Raw genomic sequence first — 18,278 nt, forward strand, 5'->3', positions numbered from 1 at the left:
CTTTGTAATGTTGTTTTCCCCTTTTTTATTAATAACCTCAGTCCATATTTTGTTGCGTTTACATGGCAGGAGATGGAGTGAGGCCCATGCTGTGTGTGTGTGTTTGTGTGTGTTATTCCCGGGCACTGATAGTGTGTCTTCTGGGTGCTCAGTGCTGGGCAGGGTGAGTGAGGGAGTGAAGGAGTACTTATTGATTTTGGCCACACATCTCTTCTCCTGAAAATCCCTTGATTGCTTTTGTTCTGCTCCCCGTCTCCCTCTTTCTGTCTCGCTTCCTCTAATGAAACTCCAAATGAATTGGAGCACGTACTGACTGCTCTTCCTCCTCTCTGTTGCATTTACTCTCTCTACCGCTCTCTCTCTGGCTCTCCCCCCCCCCCCCCCCCGTTCTCCCTGCTGATTTCTCTATTGCTCCCCTTCCTCGTTGTCTTTATGTCTCTCTGTCTTCCTCCCTTTGTACTTTCCTATGTGTCTCTCTGTTGATCTATTTTCCTGTCCATCTCCCTCTCTTTTATCTCCTCTTTTCCTCTTCTCCCACCTTCATTTCCTCCTCATCCTCTTATGAGGAAGCGTCCGTGATGTTGCCTACCAGCAGCGGCTAAATCTATTCTTATAGGATGACTCAGACACATGGCCGACTCAAATGGGCTGATAGCCCTTCAACTGTCGCTCTGTCCATCCATTCTCAGACTGATTATCCAGGAGAGTTTTTCATCATCGATTCTTTCTGTCCAGGCTACCCGGATACTCAAGGTTACACCTGGAATAAAAAAACCAAAAATGCGGAAAATTCATGCTCCCAGAAACAATGCAAAACACGCTGAGAGAAATTGATTCAAGATCACAAGCCTAAAGGGAAACCACGCCATTTTCGCACAGAATGTTAAAACATAATTTCTTAGTCTTTAGGTGTCAAATTAGTACCATTAGTACTAAAGTACCATTTCATGTGACATCCTTAGTTGAGTGTTTAAATGTTGTTGTCAGTGATTCAGCAGCATATATTAAATTACTGACTACATTGCACTGGGGTGAAAATCGCTTAAACTGATACCTCCAAAAAATAAAGATAAGATCTTTCTGACAGGCTGGTACTAAAATGTATTTGTGTAAAGACATAACACCAGACATTGTACAGTACAAAGAGCTTTTCTTGTCATGTAGTGTCAGAGCTGCAGCCAGGATTGGTTCATACTGGATGCAAAAAAATCCAAGCAGGCTAATTATCTGGAAGAGACCTAACATTTCTGTACATTTCTTCCATTTTCAATTCATTGCATCCGTTTGCTCCAAGTAATTCACATGATTAAACATATTAGTAAATACATTCTGCTGGGAATATCTGTTAAGTTATAGTTTTTAATCATTTATGTTCAAATTTCAACAAAGCGAGTCTAAAAAAATAGTTTTTTCCATCTTTGAAAAAAAAACTGCTTTGTGCTCAACTGTTTTCTCAATGGAAGCTACAGGATCCCCCGCTGTGTGTCCTTTTGCTGCTCTAAATGGATAACAACAGAAGAATAGACTCTATAATGGTGATTTTTTTTTTGCATGAATCAAGCGTGAAATACATGAGATTACCTAAATAATAGCACAATGAAACACAGTTGGCGGGCATTTAAATGATGGAGAATCCTGAGCAGTGTTGCATCACTTGTTTTGTATTAAAGTTCGGAAATACAGCAATGGAAGAGAAACCCTTCACCAGATTCACATTGCCAGTCACATGAAGGCATAATCGGCGAGATAAATGTGAAACTCCTGTTCCGTACATGAGTCCCTTTCCCCCTGAGGTCTCTATTGTTCCGGCTCATAAAGTGTGCATCATGTGCTTCACGTACATCTCGTCGTGCTTCTGAGACCGTTTGTTGCTGCAGCCGATACATTTACATCCCCCCCCCCCACTCTGTTTCCCCTGCGGACGTCATTCTTCCACCTCATTCGATGGGTATACGTTTGACCTCTGACCCTCTCTAACCCCCAGGGGAGCTGGAGGAGGAGATGGAGAATCCAGAGATGGCGGACCTCCCCGAGAAACACAAACACCAGCTCAGACACCGAGAGCTCTTCCTGTCCCGCCAACTGGAGTCTTTACCTGCCACACACATCAGGTACACTGCCACCGCTCCACCAAATGATCTGTTTCAGTTTAGTTTGTTTTGCTTACTTTCTCCTTTCTCCCCCCAGAGTTTTGGTCTCACACAGTGCGCTGTTTTGATAATACATGCCTATACCAAGCTGTGACTAAAGCAATTCCTTTGGGCTACTAGTGGCTCCAGAAATTCACAATTTTCTAACCAAAAATAAACCTTCCTTGAAATTGATTGTAAATAAACTCAAAACAATAAAAAATTAATTAAATAAATAACCAATAAATAATAACTTTGTATCAACGGCAGAACACTTTTAGCTTTTTTTTTTCAAACGTAATAATTTAGATATTTTAAATTGTAATCCTTAAGATGTGCAGTCCTGGTTTATTTGTCTTTACAACAGAAAACCCTCCGTTGAGCAGCAGATGCATTAGGTCTGGTGTGTCCCTATATACAGATGTTAACATAGCAGCCACTCACATTTTTATGATAACAAGTCAGTCAAAAAATGGGTTTGGACAACACAATATCATAGAGCAGAGCGTGTTGTCCAACTGCAAACCCAAAAGCCAAACATTTTTACTAAAATGTAGGATCAGGACGAGCAGCATATTCTAACATTTCAGAACTTCTGTTACCAAAATCAATTAATAGCTTTTATAAATAGTTGCAGATTAATTATCTCACGATCGATTTTAGGCTAATTGATATTATAGCAGCTCTATTAGGAAAATAATCCCAGGTAGCAAAAATGTTGAATAGCAGCAAGTTTGTAACTACATTCATCTCAATTATACTGTGTTTTAATTAACTTGGAAATGTAATCAAACCATTTTTAAAATACTAATCCATTCCATAATATCGCCATAAAATGTAAACCTAGTTTCTACCTTTTTGTTGTGTGGCTGTGAAAACTTCACTCTTTCACTTGGAGGATGATGAGATTATTTATTGATTCCTTCACTTACAGTACCAGCTTCACATATATGACAGTTGGGAGTCAGCTTTCAGTCTCAAACTCAGACATAAAAAAATCCTCTGAAATGCAGTAAGCACGTCGAGCACTAAATGTCAACAGAGAGCTATGTCTACATATAGAACTGTTCTGCTCATCAGGGAGCTGCTCCAGGCAAACCCACATAATCATTACCACCTTATTACTTGACATTTCTGAGGAGTGGCGGGGAGAGCAAACTGACATCTGCTTGAATAAAAATAACTGATGAGTCGTTTTGTTTAGAAAGGATTCAAAACTTGATTAATTTTACCAACTTGACACCTCGCTCCTTGCTGCAGCAGCGAGGGTACAGAAGGCGTGTCGGTTTATCACCCTGCTGAATCCTGTTCGCCCGGGGCTAGTGAGGTATTCATACCTCACTGGTAAATAATTTGGAGACAGACAGTAGTGTCAACACACTCAAATGAACGGGCTGTGCCTGCTGAAACCAAATCCTGTGTATATAAAGCATTAAAATTAAGCAGTAAACTCACTTTCGCACCCTATTTTTTTTCCCTGGTTAAGCTGTCGGAGCATTTATCTTCTCATAAAAGAGCTCTTACTGCAACAAGAGCTCTTACTGCAACAGGAGCAACCCTCTTTTACAGATTTAATTTCAACAATCACACAGGATGCTATATTTCTTCATGTTGATGATATCCAGATATATTAATCAAAATCTTGAATTCATTCATTTTTATAGGTTATTCACATTTTTTATCACTAATTTGATATATTTTTAATTATGTAAATCAAACCCAAACTTCTCATGAAAGATAAAAGATGTCAAAAGATCCCACTTATTTTCCTTTATTTTGTTGTGTTGTCCAACAAAACAACACTACATTGAAAACCAATTCATAGCACTGTTAATCAATATAATTGTTGCTGCTTCTTAATGCATCCTTCATCAAGGAGTTCTCTCAGACAGTTAAACCAAACTAGCACTCGTGCAACATGTTATCCCTGGACTTTGAGTCCTGTGTTTTATTCTGTTTCTCTTGTTAACTATTCTTCCTTTCGTTCTCCATGTCCTCTTTTTTTCTTTCTTCCTTTCCTTAAACCATTTCTGGACTCCAGGGGGAAGTGCTGTGTGACTCTGCTGAACGAGACAGAAGCCCTGAAGTCTTACCTGGACAGAGAGGTACGTACCATCAGATCTTCCCGCTACAATAACACCATGGGGTCTCCTAAACTTTGATTAGGTTGGCGAGATTACTGATTATCCAAGAGAGTGTCTGAGAGAAACGTATGAGTAAAGGGATTCTTGTTTCCAGATGAATTATTCAACGTGTTGACCCAGAATGTTCTTTTCACATACAGTAATGAGGAGACGAGAGACTAGCAGAGGGGAAGATACACACACTCGCACACAATCGCCTCTCCGCTTGCCCGTCTCGCTTCCTGTTTCTTTCATACCACCCTCATGCCTTCCTGCCATCTGTATTTCCCAGGATGCCTTCTTCTACTCGCTGGTGTATGACCCTCAGCAGAAGACTCTGCTGGCTGATAAGGGGGAGATCCGCGTGGGGAACAAGTACCAGGCCGACATCACCGACCTCCTGAAAGAAGGTACAGTACACTTAAACTCAAATCTTTTTTGTAATTGACACAGTTTTCCTAGATAAGCTCCTCCACAGAGCAACACATTCTAACTCTCTTCCTTCAGGGGTCTTTTTTACCCTCCTGGGTACTGAATTATTATTTTTTAATCAATTTATCCTGAACTCAAATGAACTTGTTAACTTTCCATGTTTTTGTTACTGTTCAATTCTCAGGGACATTTCATTAACTTTATGCAACCTTTTCTGCCCCAAGCTTACTTATCGACTAACTTGGTTTTTTTTAACAAGTAAAGTTATATATAAAAAAAAACAACCTTGGTTTCCATGGGCACACAGCAGCACAATTAAATGATAAAAGCATTTAGAAGAACTGATTGTTGTTAATGTGCTGCCCAAGTGATTTTAATGTCACCATTGAAAGAATGGGGCGCCTCATTTTAATTGAAAACAACTTTTATTGTAACTTTTACTAAAAAAACTGGTTCAAGTTGCCATTTCCCTATTTATAAAGAATAACCTGTACGCCTGCATGCAAGCTGTAGCTGAATCATCAGACTATAATTAGCCCTGTACTCAAATATTGTTGGCAAACAAAGCAATATCTGCAACGTACCACATGACCGTTGTCTAGTTTTAAGACTTCATATGAAAAAGTTCTCCAAAAACCTTACCCCGAGTAATCTCATTCTACAGGTAAATATAGTAACGAAATGAAGTGGGTATTGTTGTTCAATTAATAAACAAGCTTCTGCTGGCTAGTGTCATAAATGTTGGTACTGCATTTTTATCCATCTGAATCATTTAGAGAATCAGAAACATTAACATCAGCTCATGTTTTGTTTCCCTCGTCCATGTTTTCCATGGTTACAATGCGACAAGTTGAAAAGGTTTAACCGTCATAAAATCCATAATACTGTGCAAAATAAATATCTGTGTGCATTCATCAACGGCTGCCACCGAGTTTGGTTTACATTGACAACAATGGAAGCTGCTTCTCGCTGTCTGAAAGCATCTTAAGGCTGCAAATGTGGTCTTGATTTTAACTTTGCTGATGAGATTAGAGTGTTTCTTCTTTGTAACTTCCATAATATATCTTTCATCCTATCAAGTCTGAAATATGTGTTATGCCAGTATTGTGTTTAGATATTCAGCATTTCAATTGTGATTATTTCCCAGCCAGGTCATGTTCCAGTGCTTTGCCAGAATTGTATTCTTAGCAGGTGGGAAAATCTCTGAAACTGCAATTGGGCACTGCCAGGACACCAAGCTCTCTAATTAAAGCCATGTTAGTGAAATTCTGTTGCATGTGTTAGAAGTTCAAGCAGGTTGGCTGCTCTGTTGCTGGTTGGCAGCGTGACAGACCCACCTATTTAACTGTGGGATTCATTAAAACTTTGCACCAGTCAAGTGAATTGAAAAGAGGGAAAAACAGGAAGAAAATCAAAGGGGAATTAAGCAAACTTTTATTGCACATGTGTGGTCAAGAAGTAACCATAGCAGCCTTGGAGAGTGTAGAAGAAGTAACTGTGTGTCTTAACGGTTTGTCTAAAGGCGAGGAAGATGGCAGAGACTTGGAGAAACTAGAGGAGAAGATCTGGGACTCCACCAGCCTACTGACGGAGAAACAGATCGACCAGTTCTTAGTAGTAGCTCGGTAAGTCATCACAGAAGTGCCAAAGCTTTCAAATAATCCAAAAAAAGAGAGAAGAAAAATATACATACATAATGCTCTGTTGCTGGGAGATAGTTGAGAAAATGTAATCATGTCTTTATGCTCAAAATAAAGCCTCATCCAAGAGACCCTTAGCTTAGCATGCATATAGCATAAGGACTGAAAACAAAGGAACACAGTTAGCTTAGCTCTGTGTTAATCTGCCCACCAACACCTCTAACGCCCAATAATTAATATGCGTTATCTTGCTCTAAATTTGAGCTGTAGGTTTTGGTTAGTTAAAATGTTCTGTGTTAAAGACATGTTCTGTGTTAAAGAACATGTCTTCTGGTGGGTGAATTAGTTACTTAACATCAGAGGTGGGCTAGCTGCTGCCAGTCTTTATGCTAAGCTAAGCTTAGTATTAAAGAGCTCTATCTATTCCAAAAAGCAAATACACATATTCCCTCAAATGTCTCATTGTTTTATAACTGTGAGAGGTTTCTTAAATAAAAATGAAAGTTTCTCAGAGCTCCTCAAAGCACCGAGTTGTGCATCGGCAGTAGCAGACATCATTTCTTACCTTTTATGTTCGTAGACTGCTACCAGCCGGAAAGTCCTGCGAAAAGTTGCTGTGGACTTTGGTGAAGTGGCACTCGACTTTACATCTGTTACTGACTCACATGACACACCCACACTGTCATTCACATTCAGTAAAAAAGGTTTCCATGTGTCCCATTCTTCATAAGAAAATGATAGATTTGCCTTTTATTGGCCTGGTAATTCCCCTCTTACTCTGGTATGTGCTTGCTAGTCCCATTGTCTTGATCACCTTGGGATAACTTTAGAAAATATGACCCAAAGTCAACTTGGACTTAAGGAGAAACTGCTTAGATAGATAGATTTTAGTGGACTAAGGTCAAGGTAAATGTGACTTCACAAACCATGTTTTTTTTTGTTGCCACAACATGACAAAGCAGAAGCTAATCATGCCAATTTCACAATGTGACCTATAGGATGAAATGAAGAAGTGATGACTTTTTCTTTTGACATGTAACTAAACTGAATGGTGGAACCACGAGTCAGTGATTCTGGTTTTGAGCGAGATATGGTTGCTTAGCAGTATCATCGCCTTCAGATCAAATTGGCTGCAGTTCCACTTGCTCTGCAACACTACAACACTGAATATTTAATCATGAAGCGCTGGACATTCTTTCTAGCTGTGCACAAATGGTTCAGAAAAAGGCAGACAGAAAGAATTATATCAATGACTAAATGGAGATGGTGTAAGTAAAACCAAAAGTAGACTCTCTTATCGTTCTATGTATACATTTTCTTTATAACTTGCATCATGTCTGTGTCCGGTAGGTCGGTAGGAACATTCGCCAGAGCGTTGGACTGCAGCAGCTCAGTCCGGCAGCCCAGCCTGCACATGAGCGCTGCTGCAGCCTCCAGAGACATCACCTTGGTGAGAAACTGACACACACACACACACACACACACACACACACACACACACACACACACACACACACGCATGCACACACACACACACATCAAAGCGGCCTTGGGTGGAATCAGAATCACACTATAGAGGGAAAATGTAGCAGTTGTGTTAATCAGAGAAAGCTCTTGTAATGCATGTGTGTGTGTTAGCGATTTTAGAGGCTTGTGTGTGGTTATACTCAACAAGCACTTGGCCCCAGAAGCCCAGTGTGGGTCTATTCTGCCCTAGATCTCATTCTCATATATAAAACATAGGCGAGAGGCTTCAAGCTACACACACACACACACACACACACACACACACACACACACAGCCCAAAGCCTTTGAACAAGGGGCTGCATATACAGTCCATGGACTCAGTCATCCTCCGCCCAACAAGTCAGCAGAAAAGTTTTCCCGACAACAACAACAACAGCAGGTCTTGAGACTAACATGTGTTTTCATTTTGTGTTCAGTTTCATGCTATGGACACCCTCCACGCCACGAGCTACGACATGACCCGGGCCATCTCAGCGCTGGTGCCTCAGGGTGGGCCCGTCCTCTGTAGGGATGAGATGGAGGAGTGGAGCGCATCGGAGGCCAACCTGTTCGAGGAGGCGCTCGAGAAATACGGCAAAGACTTCACCGACATCCAGCAGGACTTTGTGAGTAGCTGACCGATGTTTACAGGAATGGTTTGATGTTTTGGAGGTTGCAAGCAGATGTCCAGGCACTTAAATAGCCAATTATGGACTATTTTGGTGCTGTTTCCAAAACTATACCCTAAAGCTGGGGCTTTGTCGAGGAGTTTATTTGATTAAGATCTCAGAAATCGTTACAGCTCTAATGTCAGAACCACTTATTGGTTGCCTGATTAAATAATTGTGATTATCAGGCTACTTATTGAAAAATCTTAAAATCATAAAGAGCAATCACTTAGATTTTTTATCATGCCCATTAACTACAACAAACATTTAGATTCAATCAAATAAAGTGTCTTAAATGATATCAATATTACTAGAAAATGAATTGTGGTAACAGATATAGGAGTGGTATTGATTGCATGAAGAAATGGAACAAGTTGTTGCATTGTTCTCACTATGTCTATGTGGTCAGGGCCTGTTTGTAAAGACTATTTTTGCTTGTATAATTAAAGATATTTCAGAATAATTAAGTAGTATAATGAGTTTGTGAGAGGAAGACTGAGCACTGCTCATCAGCCTGTATGCAGGATGCTCAATAACCTAACTCAAAGCGGTGTGCAGTATATAGAGCACCATTTATTGCTGCTTCTGAATGCCGTAACCACAGTATTAGAGCTTTACTGTTCCTGGTCTTCATTGAGGTATTTAGCTGATGTTACACACATTATCTTTTAAGCACAACAGCCGTTTTGTAAACTAGGATTTCAGCTCGCCCACAGTAAAGAGTGAAAACATTTTAAAGCTAAGCACAAGGAGCATTTATCCCGAGGAAACATTCCACAGAAATATCTTTAAGACGTGAAAACAGTGAGTGTAAAGCCAGGAGAAACCCTATTCAGCCTGAGAAGAATGCTGCTGTGTGTGTGGACTCCCCTCACACACATTGTGCTGGTAGGCTCTCACTGTGTGCGTCACTCCTCCACCTGGTGGCCGGATGATGTCAGTGCGGCTCACTCTGGTTTCCTCCCGGCTTTCCCTCAAACAACAGGACTACAGCACCATGATGGGTGGGGCCTCCGCTTGACAGCTCATTTTCCTTTCAAACTTCTCACAGGGAACTTTACGGTGCAGCTCCAGTGGGTTCAAACACACCGTGTGGCCAGGGGTTGTACAAAGGGACTCTTGACAGATGATTAAAATACAGTTGGAGTGCTGTCAGCGCTCCTGTACTTTAGAACCACTTCTCTGAAAGAGATCAGGGCTACAAAACTCTCTAAAATCACCTTCGAAAAACCCACGTTTCTTAAAAATGCTTTTATGCGATTTTTTTTTTTAGTACTTTCCTTCCTCTATATCTTTGTGTTATCATAACTGTATTTAAAAGGTGCCATTTAATAAAGTCTGTTATAAAGGCATATAGTATTTTGATGTGGGGGAACAATTTTAATGGCAACCTGTCTGAAAATGTGTTTATTTTGCACCCTCTCCTCTCTCTGTTTCTCCAGCTGCCCTGGAAGTCCCTGACGAGTATTATCGAGTATTACTACATGTGGAAGACCACAGACAGATATGTACAGCAGGTAAGCACATTTAAGAATTATTGCAAGCTGTATGTCTTTTATTCTTTAAGGCGAAACAAGTTTTACACATAGATGTGTTGTTTTCATTCCTGATGGCCGTTTTTCATCCTTTTTTCGCCCAATTTAAAGCTCAAAATAAACCCATCCTTACTTTTTAAAAACGTTTTTATTCTCCCTTCACAATTTGGCGTGTTTTCAGATTGTGTCATTTGGATGGCTGTAAAGAAAACCCCCCAAAAACCAGATTCAGATATCTTTATCTTATAAATGAGTCAGTTTAAATGATTTGAAATGTAATCCATACGGGTGATTGTCGAAGATAACCTCACCTTCTTTCTCTTCTCCCTCCTCACCCTCTGTCTCCTCTCCAGAAACGATTAAAAGCAGCCGAGGCAGAGAGCAAGTTGAAGCAAGTCTACATCCCTAACTAGTGAGTACTGCTGTGCACGTTTCTATGTGGTTAAGTGATGTTCATCAGAGATCCTTTGTGCCAATGTGTTATCTCAATACACGGAGACATCAACAAGGGTCGTACAAAGTCCAATTTTGGTAATGGTCAATCTTAACTGTGATGTTTTTAAGGTTAAGGATACGTTACCCGGCTTGACTTTCAACCTAATCTGGTGGATCTACACAGTCACTCAAACATGTTCTAATTTCTGAAATGAAACAAACACATTGATTTCTCCTGCTGTATTACACCATTAATATGATGCTCAGATTTGAGTTGGCATATTTGAATGTAATGGTAAGGAGAGATGGTTCATTAAAATAACAAGGCTCAATCAAAATGTAATCATTCTTCACTTTTTATGGGTAATAGCATCGGGTCCAGACCTGGGCCACATTTGTATTATTAAGACTGAAACATCTGCTTCTGTTGTCTGAGCTAGCGGCACTTCACTTAGAACACGAGTTGACCTGCAGTCTCTGGCAGCAGATTCATGCAGGTTATTTATTGTATTTGGCTTACACTTTAAATGGTTTGGCTCATTTGAAGCTAATGTAAAGCTAAATGTAATCTGTTTATATTGACTGGTCTGACCCTCTCCCTGTTTCTGTGCCCGCTCCAGCAACAAGCCAAACCCCAACCAGCTGAGCAACAATGTAAAACCAGCTCTGGTCAACGGGGCCGCCATTGCAGGTGTACCTGGCGTGCAAGGGGTGCAAGGGGTTCCGGGGGTCCCAGGGGTGCAAAGTGTCCCGGGGGTCCCAGGTGTCCCAGGGGTCCCAGGTGTCCCAGGGGTCCCAGGGGTCCCAGGAGCTCCAGGCACAGCGCAGACCCCCGCCCTCGGCAGAGCCTGTGAAAGCTGCTACAGTGAGTCACTGACCTGTGACCCGTCGGTCTCATACCTGCAACACATGCTAGTTCTTTTGCTGCCTGAAATTTAAAAACAAACATTTGGGCTTGTTCACAAGATTCCTGTAATTGTTGTATTAACTCTCTGGCATTCACAATTATATTCAAAAGAGACTAGCTAAACATTGTGCTGTATAATCAGCTATATGAAATTTAAAATGTCAGAGAAAGTTTGAGGAAGTTGGTCTTTCATCCACTCTGTGTATCTCAACAACCAGATACCGAACTTATAGTATTATATTTTATGTCGTAGCACAAAACATGAAAACCTTGTAAGCTGAAGTCAACCACAGACCTTTTATTACAAGCTTCTAACCGCAAACTCTTTCCAAAAAACCTTTGACTTTGAGACAAGGGAAGTGATTAAATGCTGATACTTTCCCGGGTTTTAGGACTCATTACTGCACCACTCTATTAACATTTTCAATTATAAAACAGAACCATGTTCTCAGATCCGCGCTGTATTCTTTGTATGTGGCACACATTGGATTTACAAAATAGACAGCAGAGAGAGAGTATCGTTACGTGCCTGCAGTGTTATTTGGGTTATTTTAGAGGCTGTAGTTAATTCAGCGATGAATGATTAAAGGTTGTGCTCTCGCCTGCATGCACATGAGCACATATCCATGATTATGTGTTGTTACACTGCGCTCACTTTCCTCTGTCTCTGCTTGCCTTTGTCATTTTGGGTGTGTGTGTAGCCAGCAGCTCCTACCAGTGGTACTCGTGGGGACCTCCAAACATGCAGTGTCGTCTCTGCGCCTCCTGTTGGACTTACTGGAAGAAGTACGGCGGGCTGAAGATGCCCACAAGACTGGACGGAGAGAGACCTGGACCTAACCGCAGCAGCATGGTACAGACTCACACACACACACACACACACACATGCGCTTCACTAGACATTTTGTTTATTTATTCTGCAATCAACAGCCTTAAAGTTTGCCTAAAGCATGCCCCCGTCTTTAAAGGAATAGCTTATTCTCCTGAGAAAAACCTTTTCTTTCATCCTCTTGTAAGTTGAATCTAAAGTAAAGTGTGTACGTCATTAGTGCAGCTTGTTTTCATTAATGCTTAAAAAATACATGTTTTTATCCAATCAGCTGTTTCAAACTCAAAGATATTCTGTTTGTTATCTTATATGACAAAGAAAAAGCCTTTAAGCCTCAGAGTTTAGAAGATATAACCAGCATTTCTTGGTATATTTGTCGGAAAATCATGCTTGACGTTTAAGATATTTACTATTTGTATATAGAAATGTACTATAAGGGAGAAAACACATTTTGTGCATGTAGTCACAGTATCTGTTTGCACCTGCAGAGCCCCCATGGCCTCCCCATGCGACACAGCGGCAGCCCCAAGTTTGCAGTGAAGACGCGACAGGCTTTCTACCTGCAGACCACCGGCCTGACGCAGATGGCACGGCGCATCTGCCATGACATCATCAGGCCGCGGTTTCTGGCAAGGCACCCCTACCTCCCTGTCAACACGGCAGCCATAAAGGCCGAGTGTAAGGCCTTCTCTCTCTCGTCCATGTGGACTACGTAATTCTCCTTTCAAGGTTTTACTCACCGTGTTTTTGTTTCTGCAGGTGCCATGCGGTTGCCAGATGAGAAAAAAAAGCCTCCACCACTGAAACCTGTGGACCGTAAACCCCTGGAGTCTGTGGTGCGGTATTTAGGTAATAAAAAGCTTGTCTCACGTTGAGTTTCTATTTTCCCAAAACAAAACGCGTTCACAATTTTATATCTTAAAATATTCTGACGCGTATGATAACGTTATTCCTTTTCTCTGGTAATCACAGTTCGTATGGTGTCTTTAAATGTTGCAAAATGCTACTTCTTACTTTTTCTCTCTCTTCCTCTACTCTCCCTTTCTCCCTAACAGAAGCACATCCCCGTCCAGCCAAACCAGACCCTCCGATTCGTGGAGCGTCCATCTCCACAGGCAGCCTGACGCCCATAAAGTCCTCCCCCATCCTCAACAACGGCTCCCCCACCATCCTGGGCAAACGCAGCTACGAACAGCACAACGGAATGGATGGTGAGTGAGAGGAGAGAGACCTCTGAGTTTATATGAATATACACTGTATATGTCTTCACCTCCTTAGCTTCAAAATATTTAACTTTCCCGATGCTCCAAATGTTAAATCCTGATTATTTTGAACACCATGGTACTGTGATAGAGCTCTTTTGGTTGTTTATGTCTCGACTTTATCTTCCACTCTTACTTTTTTACAGAATATTCGCACAATGTGAAACATCACATTTCATTCCAATCACTGCTTCAGTGGAAAAACTGCAAAATATCCTACATAAGAAATGTATTTTCACCCTCAAATATGATCAGCTGAAATATGTACTAACTACCTGGTCGCTTTAATGATACGCTTTTAATTCAAGTTGATCATTTAGGAAAGAAAATACTTAAATCTGGACCCGAATCAAGAAAAAGGGGAACAGTTTCAAAATAATAGACCTTTGAAGTATCGCATATGAGCTATCGTCCCGGTTTTTAGATAAGAATACATTAAAAACTGTCCTCAATCAAAGACTAATTTCACCGTTGGTAGCAGGCCACCCCAGATAATCACTCAGAGGATATCAGGACATTCTGATGTACAGTTTCAAAATAAAAGTCTGAGCTTCATGGCTGACTTCACGTCTACACTGCTGAGATCCACCGCCGCCGGGTTCAGAGTTTCTGTTGGGGTTCATATTTTTTTGGGTTATGTCCCACTTTCCCCTCTCCCCTGTGAAAGGAGAGAGGGGAAGAGACCGACTGAGAGATCAAGAGAGGGAGAGAGAGAGAGACAGACGAAAAGGGAGGAAGAGGATCGTCCTCGCTGCTTTAGCTGGAGGCTACAGTCTGTGTTGTCATGGTAACGGAGAGGAGAGGAGGAGGAGGAGGAAATGCGTCCTGAGGGAGAGGAGCTTCTCCACCGGTCTGTGAGCCGTCCTCAGGCCGGGATAACACACTGACGGGATGGAGGGGGGATTAGGATGGAAAGCAGCCGGGATCAAGTATTAGCAATTCATTTTTATTTATTCATATTTTTCACCGGCAGTTTACTAACTCAGTCACGCGTAACGGGTTTGAATTGACAGAAGGCCTCCATCATGTGTTCCCTTATCAGTAATTATAAGCGTTGGATCATTTAGATTTTTTCCAAAGACCTCAAATGTATCTTTTGTTTACTCTCCTGGACTGAGGCGCAGACGTAAAAGAATAGTTCCTCATTTTACAGCAACTTGTTGTTAAACGTCATGAGGTCGAGCAAAGGTTGGAGTTGTTAACGGACAGTGAGTCTGTGCTGTGGAGACGGAACAAAAGACGTTTTTAAACCAGAGGAGGATTTTTTTATGTTTTGCAAACAGCCGACCAAGGAAGGTTTCCGAGGACTGGAATTGAGTGGTCTGATCTTTCTGTCCTGGCTAGAAAATGGGGAAATAGCCTGCTCTCACCTGCTGTCCTTTGTTTTGGATCACTGTCAGCATTTTTAATATTTGTTTCATTACTCGCCATGCCAGACCAAAGTGAGAAACACATGTGCAATGGTTGTTTGCAAGCAAGCTTTGTAGGGGGAATGTGAAATGATGAACTAGCCATCTTTTGTCATCTTCAGATTGTGATAATAAATCGTTCTAAAGATAATTTTCTGAATTACATTTGTGAAGTGGTATTTACCAGCTGCTGATTGTTTATAAAACAAGTAAGGAGTGTTTCAACTGTTTCTGTTGTTGATAAATTGCATTTTAGGGGTTGTTTTAAAACTAAGGTTAGAGTAGTTTAAAGAATACAGCAAGAACAGTCTAATCTAAAGGTGTATTGAGACATTACTACTGTATGGAGCCAGCAGGGGGCAGAAGATGTTCTCCTGTGTGTGACCAACATCTCTTCTTCTGTCTTCCTCCTCTGCAGGCTCTAAATCCAAAATGCTGACTCCACAGTGGGACATCATGGCCAAACGTCTGAGCGAAGGGCCACGGCCCTCCGTCTCCCTGCAGGACGAGGTGCATGAGCTGGACTGAGCACTCTGTGGGACAACGTCTGCTACAAACCCAGTGGGGTGAGGGTTCATTTTACCTCTGTATTTGTAGCTCTAGCTCTGGGCTTTAAACTTCACTTAGAACATTCATAACAATGTTAATTAGTGCAGTTTTTAGTATTAGTATAATAGTGTCTATACTTTGTCTGGAATTAGATTCCAGTGTTTTCTGCATAGGATTGTTTTAAACTCAAACTCTTTTTTTATGTTTCTCTCTTTCTTTTGATTTATTCCTTTTATTTATTTAGTTTGTAACTTTGTTACACGTGTTTACATAGATTTGTAATATCTCTCTTTGTATTTCTTTATTTAGATTTTTTATTAATATTTAAGGTTTATTTTCTATTCTTTTTTTCCTAAAAAGTCTCCACATATAGATGTTTTTACCTTTTAACATCAACATGTCCAGGTTTGGGAATTTCATTTTTAAAACTGAACCGCTGAACTATGTTTTTACGGAAACTGTGCAACAGAAAAAACAACACAGTACTCGAGTAAACTAAACTAGAACAGTTACACCATGAGAACCTCTCATAACCACTTTCCTTCTGTGTGTTTCCCGCAGCAGAGGGTGACATGGAGAGGCGTTTTCCTCTGAACCCCAGCGAGGCCGCTGAGCAGACGGCAGCGTTGTTAAGTCGTACGGGTCTGTCACTCTGCTGGAGACCAACGTAAACATCCGTTTGGCTGCGGTCATTCACAAGATGAGCCTGACTGTACAGGACTGTGTTTATTACTTACAATTCTCGTTATTACTGTCATTGTAATTATTGTTATTGTTATTATAATTTTTTTTTTACCAACTATAACTCCGCTTATTGTTTGTCGATCAAACGATGGAACTTGTGAAGTTTCATGAAAATTTGCTTGCAGAGCCCTGTGGAAAAGGGTGGAAGGACTGTAACATAAGCCACTCGCATCTTCTATGTTTTGTTTCTTAACAAGTTAAATTCAACAAGGAGGCCGACTTTTATTTCAGCGAGTTAACTCCTTGTCTTTTGTTTCAACAAATTTGAATGCTTTACGGGAAATCTTCAGTTTTGTGAGCCGGCCCCGCTCTTCGGCCAGAGAGGTTTAACTTATTGAGAAAGACTTGCTGTTTTTTCTACCTTTTTCACAAGTAATGCATCTATGCTTAGATAATGTAATTAAAAAAGATAATTGATTTTCCCTCTTCTTTTGGTGTCTGTGCACAGAGGTGAACGGTGTTTTCTTACTCACACACGTATGCAAACAGGGTATATGCAAAACGAGTTGCAAATTGCTTTATATGTTTTGAATCTGAAAAATGATCAGTATTAGGAAAAGGTTGAATGCGAAATACAGCCATGTTTTGTAAGAAAACTTCAAAAACAGCCACAAACCAGGAATGTGTTCTGCTTTCATGTCCAGTCCTTTTGTCAATGTGTTTATTTTTATGTTCATAAGTAGCCTGTCTTGATATAAACATCAACCATAGGTCGTTATAAGAAAATACAAAGATCCAAACATCTGTTATTTTTGTCGTATGCATCTCTATTATTTAGATATTGACCGTTCATTTTTTTACTTTGCAATATGATCATAACAAATCTAAAAAGTGCTTTATATCAGAAACCTTAAAATAAAACACATCGAATGAAACAGAATACAATAAAATACCCAAACATGAAATAAGAGATGACAGATAAATATCTCAAGACTGAAGGGTAATACAAACTGGTGACATCAATAAAGGGATTTGAAGAAATTGAACTGAATTAGATACGTTTTTAAATTCATTTTCCCTTAAACGTTCATAAAGACGCACTTCACTCAAACTTTCAGCGTATTTTACATGGGTCAGCACCATTCAGACATTTGAAATTGAAACAAAAGGTATAACGTTCTGTCAAAGTTTACATCTGGCCGGTTTATTTAAAATAACAAATGAATTACAATTCAGTGTAAAACACTCAATGTTTCTGTACCTCAAATGAAATGTTGGGCTGGTGTAGGCTAATAAACAATATTGAAGGAGTTTTGCTCAGGAACATGAGAGGTGTACACTGCAGTTTTACTTACGCAAAAGGACTGGTTCTCCCTTTCTATAACCACTGTCAAAACTCTGTGAAAAACCTTTAGGTAAAAAAATGGAGGTGAAGGATCAACCATAGCCCCCCCCCCCCCCCCCTTAAATTTCATGTAAAGAATCTGCATGTCTCTAAATATTTTATTATCCAGGCTTTGGCTTTTAGCTTCAATCTCTGCCTAAGATTGTTTGTGCTCTAGAGAAACTCAATATTTATAGTATCTGCTCGTACTTCAATGCCCCCTGCTGTTATTTTCTCTTTCAGTCCACTCATCAGTAGGTCGATGCTGATTGCTAACGTAATGATTCTGAGCGAGCATCCCTCCTGTTTTTACAAGGCTCTCTGTAAAGGTAATTTATAGTATGTACCATTAACGGCCGATCGAAAATCATATCTGCGTGGTGAGCATTTAGATAACATTATTACAATGCTCTTCAAATCTCTGAACTACTACTCATGTTTTGTTGAAAGGGACAACTCCCTTTTTAAGACCACTTAAACAAGAAAGAACAAACCATGTTATCAGTCGATTGTTACATCCTGTGTAACGTCATCATTTTTCATCAGGTTTATTATTTTATCCAATGTACTTTTGAGTAATGCCTACATTATCAGTAAGAGCAGTGTGATTTTTACCTATACTATACCAAATATAATCCATTATGGAGTAACCTTGAGAAAAGTTTGAAGTACAATTTCGAGGTACTTGTACTCAACATTTTGTTCTACTTTTTTCTAAATCAGTACATCTATTTGGTAAATAAAATACTTTACTCCACTACATTGTTGACCACGGTACTCCACTA

The 18,278-nt window shown here is 40.4% G+C and overlaps 1 protein-coding gene across 2 annotated transcripts in view; it reads left to right on the forward strand.

The window, feature by feature from the left end:
• Positions 1-16,918, forward strand: part of mta1 (metastasis associated 1) — a 36,231-nt gene extending 19,313 nt beyond the window's left edge. The window contains exons 4-18 of one of the 2 annotated variants that reach the window (XM_063909568.1): positions 1,985-2,111; positions 4,171-4,234; positions 4,545-4,662; positions 6,207-6,309; positions 7,675-7,774; positions 8,269-8,457; positions 9,942-10,016; positions 10,388-10,446; positions 11,090-11,334; positions 12,078-12,229; positions 12,694-12,883; positions 12,965-13,054; positions 13,261-13,416; positions 15,295-15,442; positions 15,987-16,918. In XM_063909568.1, the coding sequence (XP_063765638.1) occupies positions 1,985-2,111; positions 4,171-4,234; positions 4,545-4,662; positions 6,207-6,309; positions 7,675-7,774; positions 8,269-8,457; positions 9,942-10,016; positions 10,388-10,446; positions 11,090-11,334; positions 12,078-12,229; positions 12,694-12,883; positions 12,965-13,054; positions 13,261-13,416; positions 15,295-15,404 (1,778 nt within the window). In that variant the 3' untranslated portion in view covers positions 15,405-15,442; positions 15,987-16,918. The remainder of the gene's footprint in view (positions 1-1,984; positions 2,112-4,170; positions 4,235-4,544; positions 4,663-6,206; positions 6,310-7,674; positions 7,775-8,268; positions 8,458-9,941; positions 10,017-10,387; positions 10,447-11,089; positions 11,335-12,077; positions 12,230-12,693; positions 12,884-12,964; positions 13,055-13,260; positions 13,417-15,294; positions 15,443-15,986) is intronic. The other variant, XM_063909569.1, reaches the window with a different exon arrangement.
• The last annotated feature ends 1,360 nt before the right edge of the window (positions 16,919-18,278 follow it).

Source organism: Eleginops maclovinus, chromosome 19, assembly GCF_036324505.1.
Source record: "Eleginops maclovinus isolate JMC-PN-2008 ecotype Puerto Natales chromosome 19, JC_Emac_rtc_rv5, whole genome shotgun sequence".
In the NCBI taxonomy this organism is placed as follows: domain Eukaryota; kingdom Metazoa; phylum Chordata; class Actinopteri; order Perciformes; family Eleginopidae; genus Eleginops; species Eleginops maclovinus.